General features: G+C 40.0%; 1 protein-coding gene across 1 annotated transcript; it reads right to left on the reverse strand.

Annotated features, from left to right (window-relative positions):
* Positions 1–180: 180 nt before the first annotated feature.
* Positions 181–11372, reverse strand: RNF139 (ring finger protein 139). Its single transcript, XM_006179728.3, has 2 exons — positions 10683–11372; positions 181–2259 (listed from the first exon to the last, which is right to left on the reverse strand). Exons 1-2 carry the CDS (start codon positions 10861–10863, stop codon positions 443–445), a joined length of 1998 nt encoding a protein of 665 aa, XP_006179790.2. The 5' UTR covers positions 10864–11372; the 3' UTR covers positions 181–442.
* Positions 11373–15499: the final 4127 nt, after the last annotated feature.

Genomic DNA, 15499 nt, shown 5'->3' on the forward strand with positions numbered 1-15499 from the left:
GGTCCAAATTACTTGATTTCCTTGATTTAATGTGATCTGCATTTCCCTGATTGGCATTTTCATTCTCTCCCACCCATTTTAAAGAAAAACTAGGGTCCAGAGTTAGACACATTGTATACTTTCATTGAGGAATCTTTGGCACAGTTGACGCACCATATTATTACATCTATTAAAAAGCTATTTGTTCAAGTTTGTCATAAAAACGTGAAAACATTTTATTCTATGTACAATAATGTACACAAATTTAAATAGGTCACCAAAGAGACCAGAAGGAATCAAAGAGGTATATTTACAGTAGCACATCACAGTAAACGGAAAACCATTCACAGATTCAACACTGATACTGTTTTTGTGCTTGGTTACACACTTAAGTGAAGCATATTACTCCATTTTGGATGAACTGAATTTTAAACAAATACCTCAATGATTAGTAAATGCTATTTTAATCAGTATCATCGTTAATCAGTTCTTCAGCTGCTGTGCCTGTGTGCTGAATGACTCCGTTTCTCTCTCTCTGAGCATCATCGTCACAATCTGTACTGTCATCTTCATTCAATTCCCTGTCAGATTCAACAGCAGCTTCTCTTACAGCTTCCTCTGGATTTTCATTGGGTGGAATAAATCCATTGTTGTTAGATGTATTTGAATTATCCTTGATATCATCTTCAATGTACACTTTTTGATGGCACATTGGACAAGTATCTTGAATGTACAGCCATTTCCGAAGGCAAAGAGCATGGAAATAATGATTACATGGTGTGATACGAGCAGATGTTGTAAACTCATGATAGCAGATTGCACACACATCATCTATTTCTTGTAAGTGTCTCCCTTTTATTTCAGGAAGTGAATTAATTTTCTTAACAGCAGTTCTACGATTCATGAATGTCTTCCAGCCATTTTTTGCTTGTAAGTAGATGTTAAAATACGCATGTAAGCACATCATACAAGCCCGGATTTTACTTCCTGACTCAAACATCATAGTATAAGCCCCATTTCCAAACATTACTACTCCAAATATAAATTCAATAATATTGCCTGTTGAACGAACATAGTAGACATAATCATCAAGCTTTTCCCAGAGGACATTATAGTAGCCATCAATCATGAATAACGTATAAACAGTGAGAGAAACAATTACTTTTAAGCAGAGTTCCACACAAAAGGCGGTAACTGCAAACAACCATGTATTTAGTGCATAGTGATGCCAAAGAACATAACTGAGTAGAACAGGAAGAATAAACAGGCAAGCAGAGACAAAGAGCACAGGAAAATGTCTACGGAAAGATGACACATGAGAGGCACTGAGAGACATCAATACAGGGTCTGTCATTCCATGGATGAAATGCAGGACTGCAGTTAATAAAAGGCACATGTTTCTACTTAAGCGAACTAGTCTCTCTTCTGGTCTTAGCCCACTTAAACCAGTCTGAAGAGCCAAAATAAAAAATAAAACAGGTGCTACAAAGCCAAGCCGCCTGTCATCTTCTTCAGTTGATCCAATAAAGGCCAATATTCCAAGGCCCAAATAATGGGCTACTGAGGAAATTACAGCACTCATGCCCAGTACAGTAAGTGTAGAATCACATCCACTAATTATAAGATTGCAAATGAGGTCCCAGAAATCATCCCAAGAAATAAAGAAGGAGTCAGTTTCATTTGCCATCCTTAAAATGTACATTAATACTGTAGCCTGAGCTGTAATTCTTGTTAGCCAAAAGACTCGCAGTACAGCTGGGAAACGAATCCTCTTCCATGTGTCCTCCATTAATAACTGTAATCCATAAATTCGATACATGTGCCTCACTAAAAGATAAACATACCTTGTGGAATAATAAAACCACTTAAGTTTCACTGCCAAGACAAGCACTGTATTTAATGTGAGAATCAAGGAAGAAGTAAAAACTAAAGTCTCTCGGACGTGTAATGGTAGCTCTGTGATTAAGCCTATTACAGGAACCAAGAGATCCAAGATAATTAACTGTGAATAGACGGAATGAATCTGCAGTAGTGTGATGTACCCAATTCCAAACGTTAGCTGCAGAACGATGAGCGCCATCCACAGCGAGGGGCCTTTTCGAGGAAGCAGCTCAATTCCAAATGCTGATGTGTTGTAGGCACCATAGAAGTCAATGTGCAAAGCAGCATAATAATTTACCAACACTGAAGTTGCAGCTAACAGAAAGGCTGAGCTGTACATGTAAAACTTGAAAAGTGATCGCTGTGACAAGATCAGAACAATACTGGATACAAATATACCTAAAAAAAGAAAGAAAAGTCATCCAAATGAAACATTAAGTATCTTTTCCCACTAATACGATATTCACTCTTCCTTTATTTAGGCAAGATGAGTATTTTCAAAGTGATGAACACTAAGCCTTAAGACAATTTAGGCTCAAAGGCCAGTAAAGGTATCGTAAAGTCAAAGTTCAATAGGACAGACCAAACATTCAAAATCTTCTCCCTTATTTTCTAACTCCAAAGTAATTCTCGTAGTACTACATGTCCAGACACCAAATTACCAAATTACCTTCAAAATGAGTTTGCTGTGATACATTTTAACAAGTTTTAAACTTGAAAGAACATGTGCTTTAGAAATTTATAATTATTAAAAATACTTAAAATAATTCCATTACAAAAACGTTAAGAATTAAAAATTACCAAAATGGAAAACATTTGCTCCTATCAAATCTTAGATTTTTTTCCTTAAAAATGTTCTTTAGGAAACAGAGTTTTACATTTACCCTTCATTCCTCCTTTTACTCAAACTGTGAACTCCTGCTGCCTCTTATTTTTCCTGCTCCTTAAATTTGAGTACTCTCCTATGTGTCCAAAGTCACTTTTTTCCTCTACATACTTTCCTACAAATTTCAGACATGTCCTCCAAGTTTCCTTTTTCCTGTACTTTTGAATCTTTTTCTTCAAATAGTCCACCCTTTTTATTGTTCATAAAATTATGAAAGTAACATTCAGAAAACATTCATGTTTTAATCAGTCTCCCCCCACACTCCTAATAATCAGTATATAGTCCAATGTGCATCCAGTACCATCTTTGTGCTTTGACAAATTTTTAAGTGACATTACAATAAACATTATAACCCAAGGTTTCAACTATGGAAACAAAATCCAAATAGTCACTATTTCCACTTCTACATTACAATTGCAACACTCAAAATTTCGAAAACCTAACTCGCCTCAAACAGCTCTTCCTTGCGAGTTCCAATTTCAGTCAGAGGTGCCATTATTATTCTCTTAATGGTATCCCTACCCCACCCCCTCAAACACTGACAATTAGTCGCAAATTCTGCTAATACCTGTACCTCCCTTTTCTCAGTGACATGAACCTATTAGTCCATCTCCAAAAACTCATCTTGTCCAAATCCATCTACAAGCCATCCCCAAATTGCCTTTCTTGATGTCTCTGCTCAAAATACTGCAGCAACTCTGAAATGACCATCAATTAAAATCTACATTCCTAGTCTTAACATACCACTCCTCCCAGCACACACACCAACGCTTGCGTTTGGACTTCCTTCCCAAACACACCTCTTCTTCTCTGCCATGACTGCAGCTGTGTTTATACTGTTCTCTTTGCTGGGCAGGATGCCCCATCAACTCCCCAGCTCCCTGGCTGTTCAAATCCCACCCATCCTGCAGACCCACTTTCTCTGAAGGTGGCTGTTCCTTCAGCTTATCTACAGAACTTGGTCAAACACCTAATACTCATGCATGGCCTGATACTGTAGTTTGCAGTTATCTAAGGTAAGCAAGGATCCTACCTTTGACATCTATGGGTCCCAAAATATTTTGTAGAAAATGAATACAACTAGTATTCATCTGGCAAATAAACGTTTCTGTCTACTTCTACGTTATATTTTTAAAGGAAACCACAAAACCACTTGGAAACTGAAACCTATAAAAAGGTAAGACAAAGCTGAAAAATCAGATCTTGGAGTACAGAAAAAGTGACAAACTCCAAAATAAACATCCATCTATCCACCTGATTTCAGCATGTAATCAAGACAGACACTGTATATTACAACGGAGGCATTTCATAATCTACTGCATGTAAAAGCAAGAGCTAGTTCCTCTAAATGATGACTTTGCCCACAAACTTAAATTTTATCCTGTGCCAGTGTGTCAGGTCATCTGTGAAAAGGAGAACCAAAGGACACAATCACCTAGAAGATGCATCAATCTTTGCACAAGAACCACTGCTTCCCTGAGCAAGTGGGCCGCTAACCGCCTCCCAAAGAGCTGACAGCTGGGAACAGGCCCTTTCAATAGAAAATGGGCTTTTTTGGAGCAGGATTAGAAACCCTTTCCATGGAAGGTAACAAGAAATGGAATTTACTCAGCCACCATATGCCATATGTAATCTTACTTTCTCCACACAGAAAAACGAAAGTCAGCATTTTTTCCAGACACAAAACTGAAACTTAACTTCTAAAATGAGTCAAAACAAAATCAAAAGAACTTCAGTTCTATTTTATGCAACTTTTTAAAAGGGAGAAAGTCAAGTGGGGACTGTAAGTTATTTTAAACTTGCTATTCACAAAGTGGTAAATTAATCTCTACCTGTGAATAATCATGAACTGTGGTGTGCCATTAGTTATAATCAGATCTTTTTATTTTAATAGCTTTCTTCCCCCTGAAGCTTATTTTTACACACAGATTAAGGAATGATTTGGGTTTTTGAAATATTTCTGGAGAAAAAGTGTCATTTTACTTTGTGCAAATATACCAAAGGCAAAAAGAGAATGTGATAGAAAATGTGGTGAGACTACAGCCTCCAAGTCTGGATGTCTCCTAGCAAGTAACAATCCGATATCACTCTTTCTTGCTTAAAATTATTCTCCAAGACTTAATAATGACCACACATTTCAAGAATAGTATAAAACTGTTTTAATTCCTACCCAAAGTGTGCATGTACATAAGGTTCTTAAACTTTTCCTTTATATTCATACTCCTGTGAATGGAAATATAGAATCAGCTCTCATTTCACAGGGAAAAAGTCAGCTTTCCAAGTAACAGGTCTCTCAAGTAATATTCCTTCTCGTGGCCTTCAGGAAGTGTTGTCAATAATATCAAAGTTTCATTGCATTTTCACAACTTCAGACATAAAAATATTGATATTTAACCTGTAGCGCTAAGAAACTAAGCCCAGGGATAGAGTTTCTCTTTAGGGTTTAAGAGTGACCTGCATAAGTAGTTAAGGCTATATATAAATGCTACTTTATAAAGAAAAATCACCCTGGCACATTGGCGAATAGAATTAACTGAAATCACAACCCATGGATCCAATTCTCCAGTGATTAGAGAGTTTCACTTAAGTTCTCAAGGTAGGAAAAGAGGCAAGTATCAAAATCAATTCAGGAGCTTTGAAGATATATATGAACAAAATTCATGAGAGTTCAGGGCCTTTTCCACTTGGATTACCAAAAATGAGCAAACAAAATCAGACAAGCAAAAAAACAAAACAAAACCACCTTGCATGTTACACAGCAGTGTTTAACTCTTTCATGTGTAAAGTCCATTCATATCCTTAACCTTTTCTGGAAATGTGGGAATAAAAACTAGAAAGAAATAAGATATAAAACAACTCTTCAGGTACCTTAAATACCTTGAAAACATAATCTAAAGCAAGCTGTGGAAAAACATTTCGTGCCTGACAGAATAAAGACAGGAGAGCACAGAAATAAATGTTGTAACCGCCTTACTCCCAAGGGAGCCCTCAGCAATGAAATGCAGGACAAAGTAAATAAAATATCTTGAAATGATCAATCTGTAGGTGTACTTGATAGAAAAATTTTTTATGCTATCAAACTCTTTAGGTTAAAAAAAGGGTATTCTAAGTTTTTTATAATAAGATAAAACTAAAATTTTGCTTTCAAACTCAATTTTTAGTAAGTATGTTTTTATTAAAAATATGTGAACATGATTTTTTTAAAACTCCAACACTATAGGTATTAAATGAAGAGTAAATCAAGTTTTGCATAAACAAATACACATTTATAAATACATTCTTTTTTGCTTTTTACCCAAAGGGAGTCTCATCATAATAGTGGGTTTTTCTTAACCTTTTCCAAAAAATCTCATTTCTCATCAAAGAAGGTATGTTCTGATTTACTGACCATTCATGTTTCTTCCTCTGTGAACTGCCAGTTTATCTTTTGCCCCTTTATTTACAGAGCTGTTTTTCCTTGTTGAATTGTAGCCATTTAAAAAATATTCTGAATACAAAGTCTTTGTAGTAAACTGTGCTGTAAATATCTTCTCCAGGTGCATGGAGCTCTTTTCACTTTACTGTTGTTACCTTTTGACTAACAGAGGTTTTTAATTTTAATATCATTGAACATATCATTTACTATTTTACACATTTGCTTTTAAATATTTTTAAAGAACTTAAGGAAAATGTTCTATATTTTCTTCTAGAACTTTTAAAGTTCTACTTTTCATACTTAGGTACTAATCCACTTAGAACTATTTATATACTGATGTAAGGTAGGGGGTCCAGTATAATTTTTCTCCTCATGAATAACTAAAGGACTACTAATTGAATAGTCTAATTTACCTCAATTCCACCTCTGAAACACATCGTTTGTCTGTTTACATGGGTGGTCTGTTTCTGGGCTTTCTATTCTGTGCTATTTATTGGTCTATGTGTCCATCTCAGTAGTTCTCAACCAGGATCAGATTCTGCACACCTAAACCCAACCTCCCCATCATTTGGCAATTATTTAGAGACATTTTTGTCAGTCACAACTCAGGGAAGGGGAGAGCTACTCTATTTAATTGGAACAGGACAGGGATGCTACTAAAAATCCTACAATTTACAGAACAGCCCCACCCCCCAAAATCCAACAAAGAATTATCCCATCCAAAATGTCAATGGTTTCTCTCTCTGCAGAGAATCCCAAGGGTACCACTATGCAGTCAGAATTACTACTGCTTCACTTTGTTTTTTACACTTCACAGGTTTTCTGAGTTCTTTCTACATGACCAAAGATAACTATCTCATTCTTTTCAACAACTTTACTGCATGGCTGAACCCAATACAATGAACAGATCCCTTTTAATAGACATTTAGATTAACAACTTGTTTTTGTTTTGTTATTACCAACAATGCTGCAATGAATATTCTTGCCCATAGTTTTTGTACTTTATCTTTAGGCCAAATTCTCAAAACTGGAATTGTGAGTCAAAAATATATGATGAACTTCAGATGATACTGCCAAACGGCTTTCCAAAAAGTAACAGCCTACCAAAATTGTTTAACTTCACCTAGTTTCCCTTACCTTTGCCAAACCCATTTTAATTCAAACTCTGAACACTTCACCAATCTCATTTCCACTTCAATGAGTTATCATTATATGAATAATACTATTAAAACAAATGCCTATGCTTGCATTTTCTGCCTCGGATTTAGATTTGCTAATTCAGCATTATGCTGCCCTGGGTTGCATTTCATTTAGCATTTAACACCTCCTAAAAATAGTTTAATATTCTTAAATATTATATATATTATGATATGATTCATTTGAATCTCCAAAATTAGATGCTTTATATTCTGACCCGCTAAAATTCTTATTAGTTTGATATCAAATAAAAGTATACTAGTAACAGTTTTTTGGAGAAGCAGGAGTAAATTCTTCAGACACTATATATAAAATTGGATGCAGACTAAATTTCCATTTTTACAATTCCATTTAAAAGAAAAAGGTGAGACTGACAATTTTGTGATTTATATACAGCAGTAGAGAGGAGTCTACAACTACAAAAAACTAATCAGGTAGAACAACTGATTTCAACTATCCTTTGGTATCTTTTACACACAAACCTGTCATTTGCTATAACAAGTAAGATGCTTCATTGAATGGTCTTCAAATATTTAAAGACACTTGTTTTTATTCAGGGTAAATTTTTTTTTTTTACCACCAAAACCAGTTTTCAACAATTTTATTACTCTTACAAATGTGAAAAATGAGCATAATTACACTGGCATAAAATGAGGAGCAGTCAAGCGTTGAAAAACATTTTGTATTTCTCATAAAATCTGACACAGAGAATAGTTTGGGATCCAAATTGTCAAATAAATAGCACCAACATTTTGCTGATGACTTCCAAAAACCGAAATATCTGTAACACAGGATAGTCTTAATTGAAGTATTAAAAACAAATTAAAGGTGTCATGTTTACTAATAGCTAACAAATAGCCCTTACTAGGTCCCAGGTACTGTTGTAAGAGCTTACTACCCTAATTCATTTATTGCTCTTAACACCCTAGGAGAGAGATTCATCATATAGTCCATCTTTTAAAAGGTAAAGATAAGAAAAGGGAGGCACAGAACAGGTAAGTAACTTGCCCAATGTTACATTCTTCTTTAACCTGAGAAATACAAACGTCCATGATTTACTACAAAAATAAGCAGCATGGATAGTACAAGGAAAATACCAGACTGCTTTATTCAGTGTTCTTAAACTACAAATTACTTAGTTAAGGAAAATGCTCCTTTAAAGCTCCCTAGCCTGAAGCTCAACTCTGAGAGTACTGCACTGAAGTACGGGCTCTCAGAGGTTCTGTAGTGACAGGTCATTAAGAACATTCAAGGCACTGGCTACACTACTGGCAGAATGAGTATATGAATCCTCTCAAACACAGCTCATTTTTTCAGAGTGGGGGGTGCCTTCACCATGGCCTCCTCTCAAAGCAGAAGTGAAGAAAGCCCCTCCTCCCACCCTCAGGTCCCTGTTACATTTGGTTATTTAGTGCCCCAAACAGCACGTGCTTATCCCAAATTTGATAAAGTTCCCTAGAAGTCTGTTAGCTTCTACTCTCTAGCAAGGTATCTCTTGTCCTGTGAGCTTGAGGAATAGAAACGATCAGTTTTCTCCATTTCTCAGTCTTCCCATTCCAGGAACAGCACAGGTCTTGCCTGTAAGCATATCATCAATTAACGTGAACAGGTATGGGAAGGAGGGGCTGGCAGGCTATCAGGCTCAGCTGGGACCACCTTTCTATAAGATAAGTAACTGCCTGTTAATTTATGATCATGATGAGTGACTTCTAACTGGCAATTATAAAATGCCTTCCCAACAGGTCCTCATTCTTACTAATTTCACTGTAATATTATTTGACTAAGCTCACTTTAACCCACAAGTATCAGAACTAAACAAAATAAATTAAATATACAAATATATATATAACAAAATATATAAAATATATACAAAACATTAAAGCTAGCCAATACTTTTTTAATTGAGGTATAATTGGCATAAACATTATTCTGAGGTGTGCAACATAACGATTCACTATTTGTGTACACTGGAATGCACACCGCTCCATTTTTGCCACAAATAATGAGGGCATTACTTGTTGCAGCGGTAAGCAGGAATGGCTGGGATTAAGTAGCTGGTGGGTTACTGAAAAGCCTTGTGCTAAAGAACATCATGCTCACATCTGTTACTTTTAAGATCTACAATACGATCATTACTATACCATTCTGTATCTGGACTGCAGCTGTACTGAGGAGGAAAATGAACCACGCCTGATGTCAGGAGATTGTTAAGCCTAGGCGCTGGCAACCAATTACTTGCTGTGTATCAAAAGCAAAACACTTAACCTCTACGACCCTCAGTTTCCTCATTTATAAAAGGAGAATAACACCACCCACCCTCCTGTGAGGGATTTTTGAAGGTTAGGTTAGATAATACTAGTGAAAATGCACTGCAGAAGTCCAGCACCGAACAAATGTAAAGTGTTATTTACTGCTAAAAGCAAAACTCGACATTACCATTTTTTTTTCGAAGTAGGACTAAAGCAGCAACAGATGACTAATTCAGAAAGGCTTGGTAAGAATCTCACCATCAGCCCGTCTTCTGCTTCAAAAGCACTAACCCACTAAAAACCGATCAGAACTACCTCATCAACAAAATTTGCCAAGTTCCAGTAACTTAAAAAAATTCTTTTACGCATAAATGCTTCTCACTAGGGTAATGCAAGAAAAGATAATGAAGTATGTTTTTAGCACTCCAATCATATGCAACGAAGACCCTGATTTTCATACGTCGCACCACTTTCTAGCCACGTTTTTATAACCATCAATACCTTCTCTATTTATGGAAAATTTTAGGGCTTATAATCTTCATGAGGATTTTTGGTAATGGTTTCAACGCCTGATATTCGAAACCTTATCTCTTTCGTTCGGATGTCATTTAAATGACAGCATACGAGTACTCTGCATTTTGCAAAGGGGGAAACTGAGGCCCAGGCCTGGGCACAGGAGCCCAAGGTCACACACTGAGAGATCCGGACAAGAGTTGCTGTTTTTCCAAGGCTGTCGCATAGGACGCGGTAAGCCAGCACTCATTCCCCAAGAGAAACAGCAGACACGGAGCCGCAGGCTCACACACCAGTGCTTCCTCCCCGCCCTCACTCAGAGGCAAAAAGAATGAACAGGGGGCAGACTCGCTGGCAGGACCGCTCCGCTGTCAACTCTGAGACAAGTGTCATCTCCTCCCCCGCGCCTAGCCCGCAAGGACGCCTCGGTGGGGGTGGGTAGGGGGGAAGAAACTGGTTCCTAATACACACACACCACGGCCTGCACGCGGCCTCCAGCTCCCTGCGGCACGTCTCCGTCCACAGAGCCGTCCCCCGACGCTGGCTACCCCGTCCCTCTTACCAAGGAGCCGGAGGAAGATCTGGAGCCCGATGCAGAACCCGCTTTGGCTAGAATCGTAGTAGGAGTTGAAGATGGCGTCGATGATGTAGAGGCAGGGCACCCGGAGCGCCACTTCGAGCGCCGCCCAGACCTGCTGATGGGCCATCCGCACCTGCTGCTGCGGGGGCCCCACCGCCGCCATGAGCCGCTGCCACACCGGGGCTGGGCGGGCCGGGCAGGGCCGCGCGGGGCAGGGCCCGGGACCGCGGCCGGGGGCGGAGGCGAAGGCGGGCGGCTCCGCCCCCGCCCTTCCTCCTCTCGCGTCTCGCTCACGGCCCGCCCCGCCGCCCGCTCGCGTCTCTCGAGCTGGAGCAGGCGGCGGAGGCGGTGGCTGAGGCAGCAAGCGGCGGCTCCCGGGAGGCTTCTGGGTGTCGGTGTTTCCGGCAGGCTATGGTCTGGCTCCTCCTCCCTCTACCGCCTCCCCCGCCCGCGAAGCCACCATCTTGACCTCGCCCGCCTGCCTCTGCCGTTGCTGCTGTTGCCAGGCCGGGAGACTGCGCCCGCGGTCACGCGAGACCGTGGAGCCCGCGCGCTGACGCCCGCGTCATAATCTGGCGTTAGGAGCGCTTCCCATGCGGTCATCACGCTCGGCGTAGCAAACGTCCCTGAGCGTTGCCATGGTGTCCGCCCACCTCCGCGGTCCGATCCACCTCCGCGGCTTTGGCGCCACCCGGTGGCGCAGGCGCTCTTGGGCGGCCGCGCCCTTTGGCCTCAGGGTGGCCGCCTCACCAGGGGCGGTGTTGGCTTAGTGAGGAAGTCCCTACTTCCGGGGGCGGGAATTATTAGCTGCTTTTTTAGAGCCCATTAAACGTCCCATAAATGTGATTCAGAGCTGCTTGGGAGGAGGAAAGCCAAAGCGCGTCGCCCGCCAGACCTACCCCACCCAACCCGGAGGCCTGGTCGGGGAAGATACTGCCAGGGCGCCTGGGCTTCCTTTTGGAGGGAAGGCTGCGTACGTTTTTTGGAGCGGCTGGTTCGTGGCATTGGGCTGGGTGTGGTAGGCGCTACCGAGAAAAAGATCCTTCCCATCCCTTTGCGCATCACTCTTCCTGCGTCCTACCTGATTGGGCAGAAGTGCGGACACTCCTGGCCACATTTTACTAATGTCAAGGGCTCCTGTGACTTAAGGACCCAGAATTTTGGCCTCTGTCTGTGTTGCTTATCTTTGAGGTAAGCACGCCAGGCAGTCCTTTCTTTGTCACAGTAGAAGAGGCCGTACATCTTATGTTTGTGTAGGGGATCAGAACATGCCACCCCAAAATATGCCACTTTGACATAATTATTTTGAGCTGAAGACAGTTGAGAAACAGCAGGAATAAACAAAAAGTGCTTCATCTCAACACTTTCCCCCCTTCCCATTTGCCTAAAAATCCGGCATAAATTTCCATTTGTAAAGGTGTCTCCCCTACCAAGAGGACAACTCTTGGACTGGATCACCCCCCAAATAGTACTGAACGAATCCTTATCTTCCGTTAGTTTCCCCCATATATTTACTTTCCCAGTTTGCCACCCCTAAAAGCCTAAACCCCTTTTCCTTTGTCTTGTCATTTATCTACAAATTCATTGTTCCTTGTTAATATGCTATAGGAGCCCCAAACTGTAGCCACCTCTTGGAGTTAGTCATCACTAGTTTCTCCCAGACATATGTGCACCACATGAGCTAATAAGCTCTGTTTTTCTCTTGTTAATCTCTCTTTTGTCAGTTTAGTTCAGAGCCGGAGCCACAAAACCTAGGAAGGAAAAGACTTTTGTCCCTCCTCTACACTTTTTTGCCTATCCTATGTAATTAATATAATCTGGCTATCCTTATCTTTATGTTCCTTAACCAGCAAGAGTTTAAGTTAGGCCAGAGTCTGCACTGTAGACCAAGCCATTTTAGATTAAGGGCAATGAAATAGAACTTGGCTCACTTAGTCTCCTAGTCCAAACTGCACTCTGCAACCCAGTGTTTATCAGGGGTTCTATATGGGTGCTTATGGCTCTTTTTTGGGTCCTCCATCAGTGAGCCCTCTGGAGGGAGGAGAACTATAAAACTCCAACACCCCTTTCTCTGGGTGGAGGACTGTGTTGATTGAACCCACACCCAGACTCCTGACACTAGTCTCTGGTTTTAACCTTCTGTTGTTATCCCCCACTAATAATGACTGCCATCTATGTAGTGCTTACTGTGTACTAGGCTACTGTGTATTGTGCTAAGGGTTATACTTTACTGAAATCTTTGCATCAGCTTCACTTTGATAGATTTTATCTATTTCTAAGAGGAAACTGAGGCTTAGATAAGTTGTCAAGACCACAAAATTAGTAAGTAAATAAGAAAGTGGTGGGTGGCCAGCATGGCCATAGTGAAGGAGTGGGAAACAAACTGACCAGCTGACTTCCCTGATGCTAAAACTGTTTGCTGATTCATTCTTCACTGAGGAGAATTTTAACCCAGAGGCTGCACTCCCGGAAGGAGATAATAGGCTGATAATCTCAGAAGAATAGACAGATCCCCCAGAGTTCCTCGTGCAGATTCATTGAGGTTAAGAGGAATGTAGCACCCTGTAAAACGCCCTAATTGTTATTACCTGTTCTGTTCCATCCAGTTTTTCTATGAAACCTCAAGACCGCAACCCCAAGATGGGCCAGAGTCTTTAAGGCATTAGCCTGCTATGCTTCCTTTGCCTGGCAAAGCCATAAAGCTGCTCTTTTCTATCCTCCCAAAACACTACCTCCACGTCTCAATTCAGCTATCAGGGTACAAAGGCTGGTTTTTTGGCAACAACAGCTAGTAAGAGTTGCACCTAAGATTCAAACCCAGGGCTGCTTGAAGCTTAAAACCCCAGGCATCTTTGATTCCTTCCCCTTTTCACCAACAATCTGCAGTCAAATCTTACCCATTCTTTCTTGATGGTCTCTTATACCCCTCTCCTTTCTGTTGTCACTGTCACCATCCCAACCCAAGATTCTACTGTAGCTTCCCGATTTATAGCACCTTGGCCACCACTTTTTCTATTCCAGTCTGTTTACTTCTGTAGGGTTAATTTTCCTAAACAGCACATCTGGGGAGTAACCTTGTGGTTTTGACAAAATTCCCAAAGGAAAGCAAACTTGGTAAAATGAGAGAACTATGAAGACTTACATAGAGAACCTCAGAGATGTGAGTTAGCTACTCAACCTACCGGTATTCTGCCCCGATTGCAATTTAAAGCAAAATGAGGAATGCTAGTATGGAGAAAAGTTTCCACAGGGCTAATCTAAAACAGTGTGGAAGAGGAGACAGGAGGTGAGAACCATTACATTTTGACCACGCAAAATGAAGAATAAAATAGTTCATGGGTCCTCCAATTTTTATCTAAAAAGTTAAATGTTGTAAAAATTAAGTAAGATTTTTTTAAAGGAACAAATGGTTCAGTCTCATTAACAGTTTCTGTTCTTAATTTGATGCACAAATTTTATTAGTATAAGAATTTCTAATTAAAACTAAATCCCACCTTGGGCCCAGAATTTCAGGAGTGGTGGCACAGTCATTTTTATCTTACTCACACATGACTTCAAGCAAGTCTCTAAAATTTAAACCCCCTGGGTCTCTCTTTTCCCCATTTATAAAATGAAGGTCTGAAAAAGATCCTGGCAAGTACTTTAAAATATTACCTTAAAACCAAATTTATATTGAGGTCATTTTTAGAATGCTTTTAGGAATTTTTATATGAGAAGTTTTCAAAGGAATAGCTGCAATTCCCTGAATCTAATCTCTTTGGCTTCTACATTGATTTGAATATTGCACAACTCAGGTACATACTAAAGTCTACCCAGAGCAGTATGTGGAGTGTGTGTGTGTATTCATAAATAATCGGTGTTCAAAAATACAGTCTTTCATTTGGCTTTAATGGCTCAAAAACCTTTTAATAGTTGTAAAAAGCCTTTAGATGTGGATGTGTAAGGACTAGTTTGAATTCTCTACTGATATTTGCATCGGCCAACTCTGTTACATGCGACAGCAACTGATTCTGGGCTATCTTATGCAAAAAGGGAATTTATTAGAGGATTATCTGAATTATTCTTCAAGATTTCAAGTTCCAAGAGTGACTATGCAATTGGTCAAGCTTACTGACTCATGTATCTGTACCCTAGCTGTACCAGAGGGCAGTACAAGCAGCCTCCTTCGTGGAAGGAAGCAGGAGGAAACAAGCACTTCGAATTACCCACCTCACCCGTCCCCACCAATGTATTATGTATTTCCTTCAAGTGGAAGATGGGGATGCTGGTAGGAAGCACAGGGACTGGTAGTCTCCCCCCTGCCCGCCCCCCACCGCCAAGGCATTAACACATACTATTTCAGGCCTTGGAAATTACTTATCTCTGATCCTAAATTACTTCATAGTTTTTATCTCATTAAAGTAAATTTCAGGTATGCTCATCAAAATACAGCTATTTGAATTTTCTGGTTTTGTAAATGCCAAATGAATAGGAAGATTCTGTTGTTTAGTTAACAAAGGAAACAGAGAATATAGTGGCATTTGGAGTCAATGTGGCATACATATTGACTGACTTTGGCTCACTTATTCATTCAACAGACATTTATTGAGCACTTTCTATATGCTCGGCAGTACGTTTGCCCACTTCTGCTGCTTACTAATTCTCTGTCTCTAGACAAATTACTTAAACTCTCTAGTCTTCAGTATCCTCATCTGGGAAAAAGAAAAAAGCAAGTTAATAATGTCAGATTAAGATATAAAATACATTAAGATATACTATCCAGTTTAATCCCCTGTTAGGAACCAGCCCTCTAGACTCAC

The sequence above is a fragment of the Camelus ferus genome, chromosome 25, assembly GCF_009834535.1.
Source record: "Camelus ferus isolate YT-003-E chromosome 25, BCGSAC_Cfer_1.0, whole genome shotgun sequence".
Lineage (NCBI taxonomy): Eukaryota > Metazoa > Chordata > Mammalia > Artiodactyla > Camelidae > Camelus > Camelus ferus.